The sequence below is a fragment of the Otolemur garnettii genome, unplaced genomic scaffold (assembly GCF_000181295.1).
Source record: "Otolemur garnettii isolate 467f Iridium unplaced genomic scaffold, OtoGar3 scaffold00011, whole genome shotgun sequence".
Taxonomy (NCBI): Eukaryota; Metazoa; Chordata; class Mammalia; order Primates; family Galagidae; genus Otolemur; species Otolemur garnettii.
In genome coordinates this window covers 29213611-29234608 of record NW_003852406.1, presented here as the reverse complement: position 1 = coordinate 29234608, position 20998 = coordinate 29213611, and the positions used below count along the sequence as shown (strand labels likewise).

Genomic DNA, 20998 nt, shown 5'->3' with positions numbered 1-20998 from the left:
GGAGCAAAATTATTGTTATTGCATTAGATCCATTGAGCTTCTGGCCAAAGTGTGCATTGATCAGGCCAAGGCCTGTGTCAATTGGACTCCACAACCAGACCATTAAAGGCAGAGAAGCGCTGGGTGTGCCTGCCCTGCCGCCCCCAGTGGGTCCACCCTGCCTGGGCACGAATTAAAAGCCCAGCCCTGATGGAAGGGGCCTGACTCACTCCAGTAATGCAGGCTGAGGGCTTCCCTGTGGATCCCAGCTGATTGGTCAGGTTATCTGATTAGAAAGTCTTAGCTAATGACTAAATGGGACTATGACTGCACGTTCATTCTTCCCAAGCCTGGGTATGGTCTTTACTCCCCCTGGGCCAGTTTGCCGGTGGAAAACCTGCTTCATCAAAGCCCTGGAGCGCCTTCCCTCCCAGAGGCCCAGGCCCACGTGAGCCGCCGGAGCCTGAGTGCTGTGGTTTCTTCCTACTTAGTCTTCAGCAGGTTGACTCCAAGTATCTAGTTGTGGGGATTTTTGTTTGTTTGTTTTTTAGCCTGCTTAGGAGTTTCTGAGTTTCTTGAATTTGTGGGTTTATGTTTTTCATTAGATTTGGAAAGTATGTGGCCATGATTTCTTTATTTATGCTTTTGTCCCATTCTTTCATTCTTCTCCTTCTGGAGGGCCAGTGTGTGTGTCGGGACATTTGATCCTGCAAAAGGGCTCTCTTAGATCCTAATCTATTCCCCCATTCTCATTCTTGCCACTTCCTCTCTCTTTTTCTGACTATACATTTTGGTATTTTTCTATAGACCTATTTCAAGTTCAACAACCCTATTTCAACTATGTCCAGTCTGCTGTTAAACCCATCCAACCATGTACTCAGTTTTAGATATTGTATGTTAAGGTTCTAAAAGTTTGATTTGGTTTCCTTTCATAGCTTCTATCTGCTGAAATACTAAATTTATTTTGTACATCTTTCCCCTATGTTTTTAACATATTAATCATGATTACTTTGAAGTCCTTATTTATTAACTCAAATATTTGTACAGGTCAGCTTCAACTGACTGCTTCATGTCTTGATAATTAATCACTTTTTCCAGCTTATTTGCATGACTAATAATTCTCATCGTATTGTTGAGATAAATTGCTACACATTGTTGATGATACATTTTAGAGATTCTGGATTATGTTATCTTGCTCTAAAGAGATGGTCTTCTAGGAATGGTGCACTTTAGCATTGAGCAGAGGGTAGCCCTCCAGACAGCACCAAGCATGAACTGGTATTTGTACTTCATTCCCTCCCAGTTCAGGTCCCAAAGCCAGTACAGAGCTGTCATAGACTCAGGATTCAGCCAGTCCATTTGCTTATTGGACACATAGTGAAACTAAGGCTGAGAGAGGAAAAGGGACTTACCTAAATACAGGGTGAGGGAGGGGTGACAGGCCTCCAGCCCTTGTGTTGTCCCCAGTGGGCACCTCCTGCTCTCTCCTGGCCCCTGCTACCCATCAAGCTGCCGTGTGTTCTGTTTGGCTGAATCATTTCCACCTTGCCCATAGGCTGCAAGTTGTAATATCCTGGGGGCTGGAAGCCAGAGGTGCAGATTCAGGCCCTGCTTTGCTTCTGCCAAACTAGGTAGTCCTAGCCTTTTCCTTGCCTCTTGCCCCACACAGAAGGCTCCTTCCCACCTCTGGGCCTCAGTTCACCCATCTGATTAATAAGGCCCTACTGTGCTAGCCCTATAGTTGGCTGAGGGAAGCATGTGTGGCTGTGTTAGGTAGGGGAAGAATCAGGAGCTGGGCTCCGAGGGTCTCACTGGCACATCCTGAGGAGCCCCTGGGCTGTCACAGCCACAACAGGGCTGAGAGCCATTTGACCCATCTGCAGTTCCTTCTGAGGAGTTAGTCATTCCTTCTCGGGGTGACTCAGAAGGCATCCAGGCACTTCACATCACAGCCTATGGGTGTGAAACTTGCCAAAATCGGTCCCCAAAGCAGGCTGCCCTCTTCCTCACCCCCATGCCATCTCAGGCCCTGTGCTGACACTTTCACCTCCTACATAGATCCCTCATCCTTCCTCTCATCTCCATCTCCACTATCTTCACCCTCATCTCCATCTCCTCATCTCTGGCCTGGATGCTGCAGAAGCTTCTCGTCTGGCATCCCCCCGCCCATGCTGCAGCCTCACAGCCCTTCCAAAATGCTCTCCTGGATCACCAGACTGCCACCTCCACTGCTCCACCCTTCTGTTTGAGAGATTTAATGGTTTCTTTTGCTCTTTAAAGAAAGGCTGCCAACCTGAAAACATCTTATGATGGCTATAGGCTCTGCCTGAGGTGGCCCCTGCTGACTTCCCATCAGTCATCCATCTCCCACATGCACCATGCCCGCTCTGGCCCAGGTGCCGCCCAGGGTTAGCCCTTGTCTCTCACAGGAGATGTAGCCCCTTCTTTCTGGGATTACCCTGAATTTACCTCCAAGCTGAGGGGGCATTTTCATGTCCAGCCATTTAACAGAATTTTGATATGGGCCCCAGCATGCTTTACCTGACTTCCTCCAGAGTGAATGAATGGGAAAACTACCACACATTTGGAGTTCACATCTTTAGTTTAAAACTTGTTTCTTTGTACGTGTCTATGCCTGCACATATGGGCTTGGGGCTGGGCAAGCCTGGCCTCCAGCTGTCTGGCCTGAATTCCAGTGGGACACTCTTGGGCAACTCCATATCAATTTCAAGCCATCAATAATGCATCCTTTCAGAGTGGCCTAGGAAGCCATTAGCTGGGCCTGCAGGTCCAGAAGAGTGGCCTTGGAGAAAGTGGGCTGGGTGTGCCCATGGGAAGTTTAAATCAGCCTGGGCGGGAGGGGCTTCCAGCCCCAGCAGAGATTGGGAGGGTTGTTCATGGGTCCTCAGTGACAGCTGAGATCTTGCCACCAGAAGGATGGCTCGAACTCCCTCCCCCTATTCAAAAAGCCATACTATAATGAGCCAGCCTCACTTTTTCACCTCCTAAGACCATCAGTCCCATTTGAGTGCTGGGTTGTTGAGGTCGAGGGGATAAGCCCAGTCTGATCCCAGCATTAGGGCTGAGTCTGTGACCAGGGTCAGGGATTAGTGTGTAGGGCTCTGTCTCTGTCTTAGCTTTGGGCTAGGGGTGCAGCTCAGTTACAGCTCAGCCTGAAGCCACAGAGTTGAACTAAACTAGTTTCGTGCATTTATTCATTCATCTATTCAACAATACAGAATTTGTGAGTACATCTTGTGTACCAGGCAATAAAACAGACAGGGTCCCTGCTCTTATGGAGATTATATTCCACTGGGGGTGAAGGGTCGCACTGGTGCACTGGGGCACTCACTGGCCCAACTATGCATATTTCTTTTTAGTCCCCCATGACATCTTGTTGGTTTCTTGAGATTGGCCATGGCAGGACCACAGAGATTAGTGTACACTACAAATCAGGCCTTTTCTTTTTTTCCCCCAGTGTACCACAGAGAGTGAATAAGAGGTAAATTGGTATGCAGTCCTCAAAGAAAATAGTACAGTGACCATATATATTCATCTAATCTCCTCCCCAAGACTCCACTAAAATATTAGAAAAAATCATAAATGTCTAAAAATTAAGAAACTATTTATTTAAAGCTTGTCCACCAGGACAAAGAGGAGAGAGATTTTGGTGAGTTTGGGCATACTCTGAGACTAGATGGGAAAGCAGTAACTGAGCCAGCAGAGTGGAGAGTTTATACCTGAAGTACCTACAGTGGAGGGCAGTGAAGGAAATGGTCTAGTTCTTCCCTCAGGACCCCTGGGAGTCCGGAAGGAAGGGGGTGTAGAATGAAGCTGACAGTGGGGAAGGGGAGTTGGCTAAAAGTCTTGCACATAACATTTGAAATCTCTAGGCCCCCTTCCAAACCCTGCACTGCCAGGAAACTATGCTTCCCCGCCCTGCAAGTGTTCAGAGGTTTGTCCCCTGGAGAAACTGACCTAGAGCTCTTAAAACAGGTGCTGGGTTAGGTGGGGGCTTGGAGAAAGGTGCAGGGCTGAACCAAAAATGAGGATTAAGTGAAAGTCCTTCCCCATAAAGATGAGACCCTCTGTCCTATTCCCCTGCCCTGCTCCCAATGCAGAAGAAATCAGGCAGGAAGCTGAAGAACTCTCTGGAAAACCCGTGTGCTCCCAGAGACACACACATTGGGATGTTGATACCATTAGGATGTGGTCCAATGCTAGGCTGCTGCCTGGCCACCTTAGTGTTAGTGAATACTTTTAGTTGTGTTTTGCTTTCACAGTAATAAAATTAATAAAACATTAACATACACAAAAAATATCAGAAAGTGCTAAGTGTGATGCAGAGAATTCAAATAGGCCAATGTGACTGAGGCTGCCTTTGGTGGGAGGTCAGGGAAAGCCCCCACGAGGAGGCGTCTTCCTGTGATCTGGGGCAGATGGCGCAGCTGCCAAGTGGCCCTGAGACCAGCACATACTTGGTGTCTTTAAGGAAAAATGAGAAAGCTTGTGTCTCAGGGCCAGGCAACGGGGGAGATGAGATGAACTGGTGCTGGGGGGCAGGGACAGACTGTGCACCTGCTCCATAAGCCAAGGGTAAGGAGTTTGGGCTGTCTCCCAAGTGAGGCGGTAAGCCCTTGATGTTTATGGACAGGCCTTGATTTGGGTTTGAGAGAGTCCCTGTGAGTCCTGCTGGAGCACAGTGGGAGAGGAACATGGAGGGATCTGGCTGTCATTGTGAGAGCTGGCAGTGGAGGTGGAAGGAAATGGGACAGGACTTGGGGGTAGCTGGGATGTTGGGGTGAGGGAAAGAGAGGAGGCAAGGGAAGTGATTAAACCTAAGCTTAAGTGAGATGAAAAGGCTTGAGAAGCAGGTTTGGAGAGATGAAGAGCCCTGTTTTGACCAGGTAGAATTTGCAACTCCCATGAACCGACTACGTGGCGCTGTCACACCGGCAGTCGGACATGCGAGTCTGACACTCCAGGGAGGGATCTGGGCTGGAGAAACTGTCATAAGCAAGTGGGCAACCTCCTAGGTGGGGCGCCGTGGCCGTGCACCCAGTTGGCCTCCGCCTTCACCGCTCCCCCAGGGCGGAGGCGGTACGATGCGGGCTTGGGACACTAGATGGCAGGGAAGGGCCTCCTTCCCGCGAGCCCAGGGCCCAGCCGGTCGACTGGAGACCGAAACCTCACCTTCGCCCAGAAGGTGAAGGACCCTGTGAGCAGCCATCTGAACCACAAGCCCAAGAGACTTCTGGAAGCCTTTCCAAGATGCTTTCCCCAGCAAAAGAAAAACAAAACTAAAAATGCATGCAGTTCATACGAGGCCCTTACGAAGCAACCAACCCAAATCCTCAAAGAGATGAAAACCCATTTTGCAGATAAGGAGACCGGGGCCGGGGAGGGGGGCGCGGGGGGGACTTGCCCAAGGGCACCAGGAAACTGCAAGGCTGGGAGCCGTCCACCCCTCCTGGTGAGAGAGGCAAGTAGGTGTTGCTGGGAGATGAACGAGCCAGTGGACAGGACAGCGGGCGCTGACGCCAGCAGGGCTCCCAAGGCCGGTGGCGCTGGCCCTAGAGGTTCCGGGGTGCCCGTCCCCTAGTAATCATCCGTGTAAGGCTCCTGAATCAGGCTTTCATTTTGTCAAGCACCCGGCGGAATCGCACATCTGTGCAATCCCCCAGAGTGGAATTCAAACCCAGGTTTCCCACCGCCGTCCGTGCGATGGGGTGACAAGACACCTAATAACACCGGCTCACGCTTTATTACTAGGAAAAGACTCTGCAAACGTGAGACGCTCGTGCGACCCGGGGTGTTGGGAAGTTTCTGGGGAGCGCACCCTCCATCCCCCGGACGCGCAGCCCGCTCGTCCCAGCCGCGCACCACGGTCCGGCGACTGACCGTCCCCTCTCCCTCCCTCAGTTCGAGATCCGGCAGCTGCGCGCGCACCTGGCGCAGCAGGACCTGGACCTGGCGGCCGAGCGGGAGGCGGCGCTGCAGGCCCCGCACGTGCTCAGCCAGCCGCGCGGCCGCTACAAGGTGGTGGAGGCCGGCACGTGGGACGAGGAGACGGCGGCCGAGAGCGTCGTGGAGGAGCTGCGGCCCTCGGAAGGTGAGCCCGCGCTACCGGCCAACGGCTCCGGAGCCCCCGCGCCTCCCCAGTCCCACCCCAGGGCTCCCAACCAGCTCCTTCCTGGACCCCATCTTCGCCGGTGATGGAGAAGCACCCCAGATCGGTGCTCTCGGTAATGCCTTTCAGCCCAGGAGAGGACATTTACCTGACCCAGCTAGAAATGACCAGTACGCGTTTCGTGCCTGTGGTCCGCCGCATGCCTTGGGCATGACCTGCTGTGTATTCACAGCAACCTCCTATTTATGGATGAAAAACCTGAGAGATAGGCAAGCCATCCTAAGGCTAACAAGGGACTTTCCTACTGGACTGTCACCTCCCAGGGCCCAGACTGCAAGTTCAGGCCTGGGACCAGAGCAGTTCAGAACCTACTACACCTTCTAGTTGGAGTGTCTGATGGGAGGATTCTGTTAGTGGAGATGGGAACATCGGCCACAACACAGGGCAGGAGGTGGAAGGAAGTGGGGCAGGAATTGGAATACCTCTCTTCTCTTACAGAAGAGAGTATTTCTGGATTCAAATCCCACCTTTTCTGTCAGCCAGATATGTGACCTTGGACAGGGGGACTTAAACTTTCTGGGCCTTGGTTTTGCCAGCTGTCAAATGGGAGCCTCACTGAGCCTTCCTCATAGGGCTGCTGTGGGGCATGTTGGTTAAGAGAACCACATGGGGCTGCACAGCCAGAAAAAAGGATGCTGGGCTTAGAACATGGAGTGTGGAACCCCAACCCCCAGTTTGTTCAAGGGGCCACTTCACCTTGGCGTCCCGTGACCCCTTGCAGGCTCCGGTGCCTCCCAGCTCTCTGACTTGAGGCTTCCTTGTTCCCTTCTGTAACAGAAGCCTGAGGAGCCCAAGGTTGTGGTGGGCTCTGACTGTAAGCCACCGCAGACGGGTTGCTGGGGATGAGGTGGTTACTATTGGATCCTTTGAGATCTTTGGAACTTAGAATCACCGAATTTGGGAGCTAGAAGGGGACTTCTGAGTCCAGCCCTTCAGCTGACATGAGAATCCTATCTCTCACTCCCTGTCAAAAGCCTGTGTGGCCCCAGCTCACCTTCTTCTAAAACACTCAACCTGTAGGTCGTGACCCCTTTTTTCCATTTGTAACAATGCGGCAATTAGGAAGGTTGAGAACCACTGTTCTAAACCGAGGTGCTTAATACCTCACCTGGCAGCCCTTGCCGCCTACACACAGCTCTGCCTAGAAGAAAATTCTTCCTCAGCCCGCATGGATGCCTGCCCTCCAACCCCGCATCCCCTACCTGCTGCAGTTTTCATGTATAGGTGGGTGCCCCTCAGCTGAAGTAGCCTTTTAGAGACTGTTTTCTCCTCTGGGACTGTCACCTGGGTTCCCACTGCCAGTCCTCAGGGGATGACCTCTCCTGTGGTCCGTCTCAGAGTGACATCCAGAACTGAATGCAGTAACTGGGGAGCTACAAGCCCAGGACAGTGCCAGAGGCCTACCCTGCTCTTTTGTTCTGCACCGGGCTCAACCATGATGCAGCTGGACGGCTCCAAGCCTTGTAGTGGCCACTTGGCCTGAGCACACACTGACTTAGGCTTCACGCCGCCTGGCAAGAAGACTCCTCCTCCTGTACAGAGATTCCCGTTCATCTGTGTTCAGCTGTAGCTTGATTCCTGCCTTTACCCAGGGTTTGTAGGTCCCGATTCACAAGCCCTCATGGCTGCCTGCTGGGTTTGCTCGACACATGTGTTTGAAACATTGCCCTCTTTATCTTCACTGTTCAACCTTCGTTGTCTCGGGACTCACCAGTTCCTCCTCAGCTTTCCCCCCATAGGTGCCCTCTGCACTCTCCCCCTCCCAGTACTCAGGGCCCTCCCAACATCTTTCATGTCACTCCTTGACCTACCGCCTTTACTGGTTCCTGTGTCCTTCAGGGAAAAGCCCAAGACCCTCGGGCTGGTGCATCATTTTGCTAGTGACGACCTCCCAAGGCTCCCATCACATGGGATTAGGGGTTACCCTCCTCCACTGTGACCTTGTCTTAACTGATTACATCTACAACCACTTTACTTCCAAATAAGATCACATTCTGAGGTGCTGAGGTTCAAGGCTTCAACATATAGATTTCAGGGGGATAAGGGGGACACAATTATTCAACCCATAGCAGGTGGCACATAGGCCCCTGACAGTCCTGTCCCCAGCGCTTCGTGGCCTCATCTGCTCCCACTCAGGTGGGATGGAGCAGCCATCAGTCCTGTAAGTGTTCACGCAGCCTCTCAGCCTTTCCCATGTGGTCACTGCTGGTCCAGCCTCCCTGCCACGCTTCTCTTCTTCCTTGAGCCCGTCACAGAGTGAGCTCCCAGGTCACCACCCTGCCCCACAAACTCACATAAACACTGTTCAGCTCGGTTCAGCCCAGCTGCCATAAACATTGTGTTATCTCCCTCAGCCTCATAGGCCTCAGGGCCTCGGCCACTCTCCACAGGGGCTTTCAGACATTGCTGGTTCTGTGTGGGTCCCTGTGTCCTTTCTCGGAGCTCAGGGGCCATCAGCAATAGCTCTCTCCAGAAACTCCGCTCTTGGCTTTCAGCTCCCAAGCCCATGCTTGTGGTCTCCACCGCCTTATTCTTTTCAGAAGTTCTTCTGGGGACAGGAACAATTTTTGCCCATTAAATCTTGCTTCCTAAGTATGGGAGGAGCTGGTTTACAGGCGCAGGCCCATCCCAGATCTTCCTCTTTGACTGAGCTGGGTGAGCGTGGGCACTGCTGCTCTGCCCCCCACCCCCGACCCTGCACGCCAGCCTCCTGGCTCTGCCAGAGAAGCTGCTTACCTGGGGCTACCCAGAGTCCCTCTCTGCAGCTCTGAGCACTTCTAGTACAGCCACACTCTGAAGCATCACCTGTGCCCTGCTCATCAGGGTCCTGAGCTCTAGAGATGACAGCATGGTCCTCAGTCAATGAGCTACAGACATTGGATGCCGCATTTGGGCCCAATAGGGAGACAAGATCTGGGATTGGAGGACCCACAACCAAATCAAGCCTTTAAAATAATCCCATACTCTAGAGTCTAGGAGTTCTGTAAAGCTCTGGGTCCCTACCTGTCTGTCCTGCTCCTCCTCTCTATATCCCTTATAGGGCAATTTCCAGGAGGGGACAGGAGCGATAAAGCTGGAGCAGAGTAAAAGGCCACTCAGGAAACTCTGATCGGACATGTGTTACCAGCTAGGGTGTCCTGAGGGCTGCACAGTCCCCACTCACCCTCCTGGGAACTAGAGGGAGATAGTATATGAACAAGGCAGGCTCAGGCCTCTCATAAAGGTGGCAGACATGCACCTGGGAGCAGCTGCTGATGTCCCTCCCTGCAGCGCTGGAGTTGTACCTTCCCTCCTCTGTATCCTCTGGGTCATCCCCTGTATCTCTCAGCTCTCTGGGTGCCACATGCCCCAGCCTGTGCAGCCATCCATGCACAGCACAGTGTGTCATAGCCAGCCCCAGAGGGTCGACAGCAAGGTCAGGGCTTCCGAGGCAGAGGGCAAAGCATGGGGGCTGTCAAGGGACATGCATGATTCACAGCCCCAAGTGGTCCAGGGGCACAGGGCTTCCCCACCTCATCTCTCCTTGACCGGGGCTGTGTCAAGGGAGGGATTCTCATGACAGTAGAAATTATGGCTGGACAAGCTGGGGACACTCAGGCCACTCTGGAGATTAAGAAAGGGCAGCAGTTGTTGCTAACTTTGACCTTCAGGCCACAGGGGCCTAAGGCCCACCTCTTGCACAGCAGGGCACAGACATTACCAGCATTAACCTGCAGACAGGCCTGATGAGTCACAGGGGAGGGGCAGCGTCTGGCTGGGGGGAGCAGCCATGAGGGTGGGGGTGCCAGCCCCAGCCCCACAAGGAGGAAGCTGCTCCGCAGTCTCAACAGTTGCCAGCGGGTCACAGCCAGACAACACCGACCAGCTTCTGTTTAGACTTGCTCTAGCACAAATCATTTTTAAAACCTGGGCCGCAAAGTTCCAGGCTTTGGGGCCTGCCAAGTTCATGGTGCCCCTGTGTAGTCATTAATACTTCTCTCTCGAATTTATTAGTCTTGAAGCTCGCCCATAACTTATGAATTACAGCCCCTGGTGGGAGTGCCATGGATTTCACTATATATCATGGGGAACATAAGTGTCCCCCCCCCCATGCTGCTGCAGCATCCAGAGACACTGCCACAGAGGTGCTCCTGCAGCCCGCTCGGCTCCTTCCCTCTGCCAAACCCTAGAGGGGATTTCAGGGAGCCAGCTGGCATGGGGCAGAGAGCTTGCCCTTGGAGAGGAGAGTGCCTGGGTGCCATGCCTCTGCTGGCTTCCAGACCTGTTTACCTGATCAGGGTGCCTGGGACTCCAGGAGCCCCAGGGATGTAGGACTAGACTTGGGAAAGCCACATGCAAGGTAGCATTTGAAGCGACCAGAGGGACGTGGGTTGAGGACTCAAGTCTGCTTTTGAATCTCAACTAAGCCTTGAACAAGACCTCTCTGATTAGCTCTGGCTTCAGGGACACCTGACATGTGTGATCACAGAGGCCCTGAGCTTGGTTCAATGCTCTGCTGTCACCCTTGAAATTCTTAATACTTTTGAACAAGGAGCCTATAAATTATGGAGCTGGTCCTGCCCCTGAGCCCTTGTGTGTCCAAAGTGAGAACAGTAACAGGGTTCTTTGCTGAGGAGGATTGGGTGCTCACTCATGCCTGGTACACGGTAGGTGCTCTGTGAAGGTTAGTGTTCTCCTTTGATGAGGGCTGCCAAGCCACAGAGCACCCAGTTGGAGTTTGGGAGCAGAAGCACCAAATTAGGAATCAGGGACCTCAGTGGCCCTGGGTCCTGGGCCTATACTGGATACGGGGTTGAGTGCCCTCATCCCTCAGCCTGTCCGGGCCCTGCAGACACACTTCCCTCTCTCACCACTTCTGCCTCCAGGGCAGGTTGGAGGCTCTGCCCAAGAGGCAAAACCCACATAATGAGCATTACCCCTGTGCCCGAGGGGCTTTAGGAGGATTAGTCAGGCTAAGTCTGCAAAATGCTCAGACCCCAGAAGAAAGGCCCGGGGCAGCAGAGAGCAGCAGCCACCCGAGAGGCTGGGGCCAGAGGTTCAGAGAGGTAAGGGAGGGCTGGGCTAGACAAGCATCAACTCAGAGAGTCCCTTCAACTCACCAAGGAGTAGGTTTTTGTTATCCCTCCTTCATGGGTGAGGAAGCTGAAGCTCAGAGTAGCTAAGAGATTTGCCTAAAGACCACACAGCAAGTGGCCTGCAAAGCTAGGTTGGGGCCCAGGGCTGCTTTGTTCTGAAGCCTGTCTGTGTGCCCATTCTTTGCTCTGCTGGGCTCAGTCCCCTCTGGGTTGCTTCCTCCTAGGGCTCCCTGGGGCTGAATCAAAACAACCCCCCTCCACCCCCCAGGAAGTACCCAGGAGGGGAGTGAGGCCACAGGCCGAGCAGTGCAGGCCATCGTGTCAGGGCCCTGTGGCTCTCCAGGGAAGTTCTGACACACCCAGGGTCTTCTGTTCAGTCCATCTTTGTGGATAAACCCTGCCCCCAGGACCAGGGTGACTCAGTGAATAAAATATGGCTCCTACTCTCAAAGGCTGTTGGGCCCCTCTGTGAATGGGGACAGAGCCCCAACCCAAGTGGTCAGTTCCAAAGAAGAGGATCCACAGGCCTGCAGGAGGTTGGGGGTGGTGGTGGTGATATCAGCAGGACAGGCCACACTCTCCAACTTACAGCTTAAAGCTCACTCTGAGGCACCATGTGGGTCCAGGTCTGGAGCAGAGGGAGCAAGTGCAGACTGGACAGGCCTTCACCTGGGGACCTGGGCTGTGTGTCACGTCCCAGGAGTGAGCACTCCTATTCATTAAACCTACTGGGCAGGATGGGAGTCCAAAGGAGAAACCAAGAGGCCCAACCTAATGCTGGATGCAGGGGCATAGCACAGGGGCCAGCACCCCTTGACCCACCACAGGCTTGCTGGAGCTGGGTGATTGGTAAGAAAGAGAGAGGCACCAAGAAGTGACAGGGTCCTAACCTGGGTGGGCAGGAGAACCAGTCACCAAGATGGAGGATGTAGGAGACTGAACTCTATTTTGGACATGTTGAGTCAGAGGTAGCTGAAGGTCATCCAGAAGTCCCGGACGGTTGGCCAGACCCATCAGAAGCTCAGGAGAGCTGTCTGAGCTGAAGGTCACCTGGCTTAGGTTATTTTTATCAACAGCTTGGATGAAGATGTGAGCGTTCTCAGATATGCAGTCACACAGAGATAGGAAGAGATCTAACACCTTAGCAGCCTCAACCGGGATTCAGAATGCTTTCTGCGGGCTGTACTCCTAGGCCAAAACCAATAACCTGACACTTTCCTAAGATCGTGAGCCCTCCTCGGGTGTTACCTGGGTGCCTGGTGGTGGAGGCCTGTCCTGGCCCCAGTTCCTACAGAGAAGATTTGGGCATTAACACAGGCCACAAGCTCCATGTGAGCCAGCAGAGGGGGCAGCTGCTAAGCACACTTGGAGGGTGCCAAACTGTTGGGAGTTATCACACCTAATCTTGGGGAGCCCTGGTCTATTAATTAATCACAGTTTTGCAGGGTGATGGAAAGGATTAAAGGAGATCCATGTGTGAAGTGCTGAGCACTGTATCTGGAGCTCTGGCAGTAAATACCGGGTCCCTCTCTCCTCCTCTTCTCCCATCTGGTCACATCTGGAGCCCAGGGTGAAGCCTTCACAGTGGAAAGTGGGCAACTAGGAGGGGTTGGGCATGGCAGGGCTTTCCAGAAGAGGCTTCTCGGAAGGGGTGTGAGGGGCTCTGTATGTTGGAAGGTCTGTCATAGCCTGTGAGCAGAATGGGCTCCTCCTCACTATCTAGCACACAGTGGGCTCTTCCTGATTAGATGGAGATTGGCTGGACATCCTGGGCAGGCTGTCTGTGCTCCCTGGAGGCAGGGACTCCCAGCTCAGTGCCCACAGAAGGTTAGACACACTGTGACCGCTGAGCTCAGCATGTGAAGAGCAGATGATCAGGGCTCCCTTCCCCAGAGGGGCTGGCGGGGCATGGAGAAGCCCCTGGGCTCCTGCATGGCTGCTGGGGGACAGTCCAGATGGTCCCTTCTGCCTCTGCTGCAAATATGTGACCTCTTGGAACTTCAGAGACATCCAGCCCGGTCATATCACGGTCTGCCCTCGTGGTACAGATGAAGGCAACTCCAGGACAAGAACTCAGGGCCTAGGACTTTCTTTTCTCCTGGCCACCTCCTGCAAGTGGCGGTTTGGGGATAAAGTGCCGTGGCTCTGCGGATACTTTAGCTGAGCTTATAGTCCTAGCCACGTCTCGTGGCCCTCATGAAGCCCTGCAGGTATAGTCTCAGGATAAACCCAAGATAAGTGACCAAATCCTTCTTCCTGGTGGTCCTGCGCCCCCAGCTTGCAGGGAGCAGCCACCCTCAGCTCCCCAGGGTCGTGGTGGGGGTAGACAGCATTTACAGCACCCATGAGAACAGCCATGGAGAAGTGTGTTGCCGCCTGATGTGGAGCCGCCCGGAGCCAGCCCAGCCCCTCCCTCAGCCCAGCATTAGAGGGAACACACCTCTGACCGCAGGCACTTAAAGATCAAAGGAGGCCAAAAAAGCTTTTAAGAGCCAAGCCTGTGCAAACACTGCCACTCAGCCTCCCAGTGTCAAGGCAGGTTGGCCTCTGCAGCTCCCAGGTATGCCCTGGAGGGGCCTCAGAACACTAGGGCCTGGTCACCTGCAGACATCAGCTCCTCAGAGAAGTCCCCAGGGTTACAGGCTCAGGGGCCCGCCCTGGAGCACCTCCCAGACTTCCATGTCAGGGAAGATGGCCCTGGTGCCTTCCAGGCTTTCTGTGTGCCTGACCCCACTTCAGGAGTCTGACTTTTTTAAGCTGGTTTACTCTTCATCACAGCTCTGGGGGAAGGTATCATTCTCCCCATTTTACAGATGGAGGACAAAGGCTCAGAGAGGGCCACTTAACAAGTCTGTGATAGAGCTGAGGTTTGAAATCAGGTCTAATCCGCCACCCTCCCACTCTGGGACCCAGTCTGACAGGCTGCCAAACAGAGCTGAGTGCCCTCATCCTGTCACGTCCCAGTCATACCAGTCTCATCCCAACCCTCCCTCTGTCCCCTCAGATACCTCCCAGCCCCTTAGGGCCTGTCCTACTTTACCTGGGCAGTCACTGGTCTCCCTGCTTGAAGTCTGGCCCCTTCCAAACCACTCTCCCCACAACCTGGGCAGTGACCTCTCACCTGATGACATTCAAACCTTCTTGTGGCTCCTCACTGCCATTGAGACAATGCCAGGCTCCTTAGGATGGCTTCTGAGGTCACCTGTCACTTGCCTTTCTTCCTGCTATAGGCCACTCTGAAATTCTCACCCTCCTCTCTCTCATTGCCTCCCACTCCTCCCAGCATGATGAACCAATATTTCCTTAGGACCCTGTCCCTGTCATCTCCTGTTGCCTTATTTGTTCAGTAACTATTTACTGAGCACAAACTGTGAGCAGACGGTGGGGATCCCCCAGCCCCTTGGGTATGTCCGGTGCTGCCCAGAAGGCTGGAGTGTCTGATGGACCTGATTGGGGGCTGCCATTGATGACTGACACCTCAGCCCATGGCTGGCTGTGTATTCCTGCTCATGGGATTTCATAGCTTCTGCACTGAGGAACTTTTCCACACCCCTCATCTCAGAGATGGGGAAACCGAGCGTGGAGAAGGAAGGAGACCTGTCCAGGTCAGGTGTCAGGGCAGATGCTTTGTCAGAACCTGGGTTCCCTGGTACTCTGTGCAGTCCGGGCTCTGGGGCAAATGAGGCATGGTCCCCAAGGAGGTCCAGAGGGCTTCTGTGAGACAGGTGCCTCTCCCTGTGGCGATGGGGGCAGGGACTGGAGTATGGGAGGAGGAGTAAGAACTGCCACAGACCCTGCCTCTTAGACTCCCTGACAAGCTGTCATTCACCCTTCTCTGTCCCCACCTCCGTAGAAGCCTCGGTGACAGATGATATGAACAGCTACATCAGTCAGTACTACAATGGGCCCAGCAGTGGTAAGTCAGATGCTGTTCTGCGTGTACCAGACTTCTCTGCAGCCTCACACTACATGTGACCCCAGCCACCTCTAACCACTAAGGGTAGCGGCTCCTCCTCTGGCTTCAGAGATCAAGTCACGCCTGCCTCCTGGTGCCTGTCAGAGCTCAGGCTGAGAAGCTTCAGGTCCCAGCAGACTCCAGCCTGGAGCTAGGGGCGGCAGGGTCCAAGCCTGTGGTGCCATGTGGGGGCTGTCTGTGATTACCCATAAGAGCTGCCTATGGCACTCTGACATGGGCAGGGGACTGGCATCTAGGACCCAAAGTGACCTCCCTGCCCCAACCAGAGGCAGAGGTAGCACAACACCACTGGATTCAGGAGCCGCAGGGTCAGGTGTGGCCTTGCAAGGTGTTTTATTCTTACACTTGAAAAAGTCTCAGGGAAGTCTAGTGGGTTTTCCTTACATAAAAGATAGAATTTGAAAATAACACCTAGTCCCTCAGTGTCCCGTTTCTCCAGAGCTAATGTCTTAAGCCTTAAGTTTGAATTTCACAGCCCCCAAATCCTTTTATGCTCTGCCGTAAGGCTAGAACATTATGCTGGGTGACATGTATACTATGTTGGAATTTTTCTGAGACTCATCCTGAGAGGTGACTCAGTCTTCTGAAGGCCGGGCTGCAATTATGCCACTCCCCACCCCTCACACCAGCCATTTAAAACTCTGAAGAACTCAGACCATGAAACCCAAGTTCCTTGTCAGAGAACTCGATGCTTCCTGAGTCAGGACATGTGGGGCGTGGGGGGTGGGGGTGGGGGGCCCTGTGGCAGATAATCCTGCACCTCTGTGGTTTAAACAGAGCCATAGAGCCCACCGCAGGTCGGCTGGGGGTGTGCTCCCAAATCATCATCCTTACTCCAGCACCCAGTGGACAGAGCAGCCACCATCATCTATTCCAGAACATCATTGGCTGCCAGGGTAGGCCATCAGCTGGCTTGTAAACTTCCATCAGGGCACTTGTAGGTGACTGGCCAAAGCATGTCACATATAAACACTTCAGAATCTTCCCTCCAGAAGGTTGGTGGGTTTTGGAGAACTGGGACCAAGTTCCAAGGCCCCCCAACTTGTGGCCCTCCCACAGCCCATCCCACTCATTGCCCTCCACCCGGCCAGACTCCCACACTTGGATCAGTCCAGACCTGCCCTCTTCAGGGTCCACTAAGGCATGGCAGAGGGGGGCGTGTGACCGGGATCCCCTCTGTTCTTACAGACAGCGGTGTCCCAGAGCCAGCTGTGTGTGTGGTCACTACAGCTGCCATTGACATCCACCAGCCCAACGTCTCCTCAGACCTCTTCTCACTCGACATACCCCTAAAGCTCGGCGGCAGTGGCATCAGTGCTAGTGCCACCTCAGAGAGCGCCTCCCGCTTCACCCGCAGCTCAGTCACCCGGGCCCAGAGTGACAGCAGCCAGACTCTGGGCTCCCCCACGGACTGCAGCACCGCCCGCGGGGAGCATTCCTCTGAGCCTGGCCCCTCTCCCCTGCCACTGTTACCGCCACCCCAGCAGCAGATGGCAGAGACCACAGTCCAGGACCTGCTGTCCTCCCTGTCTGAGGACCCCTATCCACCCCAGAAGGCCTTGGACCCAGCCCCCCTCACCCGGCCCAGCCCAGCAGGTTCGCCCCAAACCAGCCCCGAGCTGGAACACAGGGTAAGTCTGTTCAACCAGAAGAACCAGGAAGGCTTCACCGTCTTTCAGATCAGGCCTGTTATCCACTTCCAGCCCACTGTGCCCACGCTAGAGGAGAAGTTTAGATCTTTGGAATCCAAAGAGCAAAAGTTGCACAGGGTCCCCGAGGCCTAGTGCCTCCAGGTGGGCTGGTGGGAGGAGGGGAGACAGCCATGTCAAAGCTCTCCTGGGACCCTGGAGGCTGCCAAGGGCCACATGCAGGGCCCAGGAGCCCGCCTGGCCTCCCTCAGGGTGCTGCCTGCCTCCAGGGAGGTGACACCAGGCCACAGCCTCAGACCTCAAAGCCCAGAGCTGGCGCCTCCCCTTGCCCCGCGCAGGGGAGGGTGGTGCCCGCGGCTGCATTTCCTTTTTAAACATTTTTACAAAACCAGCCTGTGGCCCAGCTTCAGCAGGGTAGAGTGCAGGGGCCTGCTCAGCCTCTTCCGTTGCCTTCGTTCCTGACGCCCACCCCGGACCCTCGGGGACAGCACTGTGAGCCCTGCCCCACCCAGGCCGTCTTTCCCTGGGCGGAGCCGCCACCCTCACATGGAGGCCATCACCTGAGCCTACTTCATTTGTCCTCATCCTCTCATTCGGCATGAGCGTTTCAGAGTCTTTTCAAGGCAAACCTGGTTTTCACCGTCAGGGACCTGAAGGGATGGACCCAGGGGTGGGGGTGGGGGGATGGGACAGCCATTTTCCAACCTTAGCTTTAATAATAAAAACCAGCTGCACTGAGCCTTGTGGTTGGCAGAGGTTTTCTTTGGTTGCTAGCCCAGGTGAAGTGTCCACAGTGGCTCGCTGGGGTCTCAGCTGGCCTGGTACAAGCCCACCCAGGCAGGCCTGACCCCTTTTCTAGTGGCCCAAGAGTAAGTGGCCCCAGGACAGGATGCTGTCACACTGCTGGGCTGTGCAACCCTGGACCAGTCCCTCCCTCTTCCCCTTCTCTCCACCAAAGTGGAGCTCATCTCCCCATCAAAGTGGAGCCTTCCTCCCTGACCCCAGGCCCCATCACTCAGGGACCTCAAACTCTTGCAGGTCCCAAAGTGAACTCAGCACCTTGCCCACAGTCTGCTCTTCCTCCCGATTTCCACCCACCCCATTACAAACATGTGTGACATCACTGGCTCCTTCCTCATCCCTCATGAGCAATCATGAATCCGGGCCCTTCCATCCTCCATATTGCTGTCCCCAGCCCCCGTCCCAGCTTTGCTGGAGGGCTGCAGCCTCCTCTTTGGCCCAGCCTCTGGTGTCACCCTCTCCTGTGCATTTGCCCAGGCCACTAAGCCTGATATCCCTTGCTTACAAACTTTCAGGGGGGTTTTGTTTATAACCTTCATGTTTTCTTTTATATGGGGGTATGATAGGGGAAGATTATGTTCTTAAGGGCTCCTCTATCATGAGAGAACTTGAATGTGGCTGACAGCTGCTCTCCACCCCTGTGGCTCCTTTCCTTCCTACCTGTTCTCTCCTCACCCACCCCCCTCCCCCCCACCATCTTGGTCTGGGTTAATCTCACTGTGCGGGTGTTCTGCCTGCCCTCACCAGCAGGCGAGGTGTCCTCTGGGCTCTTCTGGCCCCTTGGACTCACCCTGACAGCACAGTAACCCCACACTGGGCCAGCGTCAGCTTCCCTGCCTGCCTCCCTTTCTGTCCCCAAGAGCAGTGATCAAGCCTTGGTCCCATTAGGACCCCAGAACCCTGCACAAGGCGCAGAGCCTCTTGCGAAAGATGGTTGAATTGGAAGAAAGAATGGGAAGTGACCCTGTGTGAGTGAAAAGCACCCTCCTGATTCATGAGGAGAACAATAGTTATCCCAAATGGTGCTACGGGCAGCAGTGTCCAATCAAGGTGTGATAGGACACCAGCCTGGGGAGGCTTGGGTAAGGACAAGGGCAGCCATGCTGAAGCATCCTGGGTCACCAACAGCATAGCTACAGCTTCTGCCCCTGTGCACTCTGTGAAGACTCCTCTACACACGGGCTTCTTTCATCCTTCCAACAACGCTGTGAGGGAGGTATCACCAGCCCCATTTTATAGGTGAAGAACCTGAGGCTGGAGGGGGTTGAAGACACTCCTAGGGTCAAACACTGAGAAGATTATCCCTGGCACTATGCTAGGCACCGGGCTTCTCAGGGTTTAGAGCTTTTGGAAACAAAAGCTCATTTGGGTTTTGCCACGTGATGATGGGCTGGAGGGCATTACACAGTTTGTAATCTGTAGGGTGGGAGCCAGTGGGATCAGTAACTAGTGATCTCCGCCCACTGGACTAGAGACAGCCACCCTCCTACACCAGGCCCAGCTAGCTTCCTTGGCCCAAGGTCGTGGGTGGGTGCTGTCACCCCAACAGGCAAATGAGCCTGGCCTGTACCAGAGGATGCTCACGGAGGAAGCTGCTCATCTGCCTGGGGACACTGGAAAGCCTCCCAGCAGAGGAAACCTTTACAGGGGATTTAAAAAGAAGTATAACGGAATCAGCCCTTGTCGTGTGGGTGAGGAGAGCAATTTTTATGGGGTGGTTTCAACACAGAGCTACGAAATTGACCTATTCCTAGAAATGGGAGTGGGGAATTTTGGATTGTCTCCTTGACTTAAAGTTCCAGTTGTTTTAAACTTTTTTTTTTTTGAAACTGAGTCTCACTCTGTTGCCCAAGCTAGCTCAACCTCAAACTCTTAGGCTCAAGCAATCCTCTTGCCTCACCTTCCCGAGTCGATGGGACTACAGGTGCCCACTGCAATGCCTAGTTAATTTTTTTCTATTTTTGTTAGACAGTGTCTCATTCTTGCTCAGGCTGGTCTTGAATTCCTGAGCTCAAACTATCCACCAGCCTAGGCCTCCCAGAGTGCTAGGATTAGAAGTGTGAGCCACTGCGCCTGGCCATTTTAAACTATTTTCAAAAGACAAATTAGGAAAGTCAGGTGAAGGCGGTGGGACAACAGTGCAAACAGAGGAACAGCTGAGTGCCAGAAGAGGCCTGTTTGGTACCAGGGAGAAGTTCAGTGTTAGGAAGATGATAGTGAAGGGTGGAGGGGGCGTGCAAAGGGGCCACACTGGGGACAAAGACAGGTGGGGCTGGGCACTAGAGGCCTTGGCCAGGCGTGGCCATGCCAGGCTGAGCAGGACATCCATCCTTAAAGAGAGAAGGCACTATTCAAGGGCTCTTGGCAGAGCCTTCTAGTAATTGCAGAGGAATGACCAGAAGGAAAACCTGTGTCCAGAGAAGGAACAAGGCTACCCATGGGGGACGGCGTGAAGATGGCAGGTGGCTGAGACACCGGGGAGACCTGATGGGACTTGCACCTCCTGGATGTGGAGTGAAAGGGAGGGGAGCAATGGGGGAAGAGAGGCTGTCAGGTCCAGTCTGGGTGCCTGAGATGTGGTGGGACATCAGGTGGCCTGGCATGAGCAGCACACAGAGGAGGACAGCAGAGACCAATAGCTGGGCAATTCTCTCTTCACACAAGTGCCCTCACTCTGGGTGGAGGCAGAGGCCTGTCACACCCCATCCCACCACAGGTCCTTGGGGCAGGTCCTCAGGCCTAGAGTGCAGGAGATGGAGGTAAAAGCTTCAGTTTTCGTGGCTGCCCTGGGTACCATAGCCCAGAGTTACAGCGGGGACAGCCAGGCCCCTAGAAATGGAGCTGAGTACCCTGGGAGGTTTGTAGATCTGGGAAAAAAGCCCCCTGCTCTCCTACCCTTTCAGAGAGCCCACTCTGGTGACCCAGGGGAGCCATCTGGGGCTCTCACAGCAAGGAGGAGGGTCTGATAACAGCCGCTGTCCCCTGCTAGCTACCAAGAGAGTGATGACAACAGTAACAACTCCGTTGATTCATTTCCTGTTGTAGCAGGCGCTCTTTCCAGCCATCCTGCTTTATCGCAGCACTGAAAACACACACTGTCTCCCCAGTTCACAGAGGAGAGCACAGAGGCACAGAATGACCAATTGATGACTTGCAAGGGTATGCAGCTAACTAGGAAACCAGTGCTGGATTCAGATCCAGATCTGTCAGGGTTAGATGCTGCATGTGGTGCAATGAGCTGCCCATAATCAAACCAGGCAGCAGTGGGAGAGCCAGAGAAAGAAATCAGGACTGCAGCCCCACGGCCCTCTGGGTCCTGCATGCCTGT

General features: G+C 54.1%; 1 protein-coding gene across 1 annotated transcript in view; it reads left to right on the top strand.

The window, feature by feature from the left end:
• Positions 1 to 17608, top strand: part of TMEM266 (transmembrane protein 266) — a 143031-nt gene extending 125423 nt beyond the window's left edge. The window contains exons 9-11 of the mRNA XM_012801870.1: positions 5902 to 6091; positions 15098 to 15160; positions 16409 to 17608. Coding sequence (XP_012657324.1) covers positions 5902 to 6091; positions 15098 to 15160; positions 16409 to 17004 — 849 coding nt within the window. The 3' untranslated portion in view covers positions 17005 to 17608. The remainder of the gene's footprint in view (positions 1 to 5901; positions 6092 to 15097; positions 15161 to 16408) is intronic.
• Positions 17609 to 20998: the final 3390 nt, after the last annotated feature.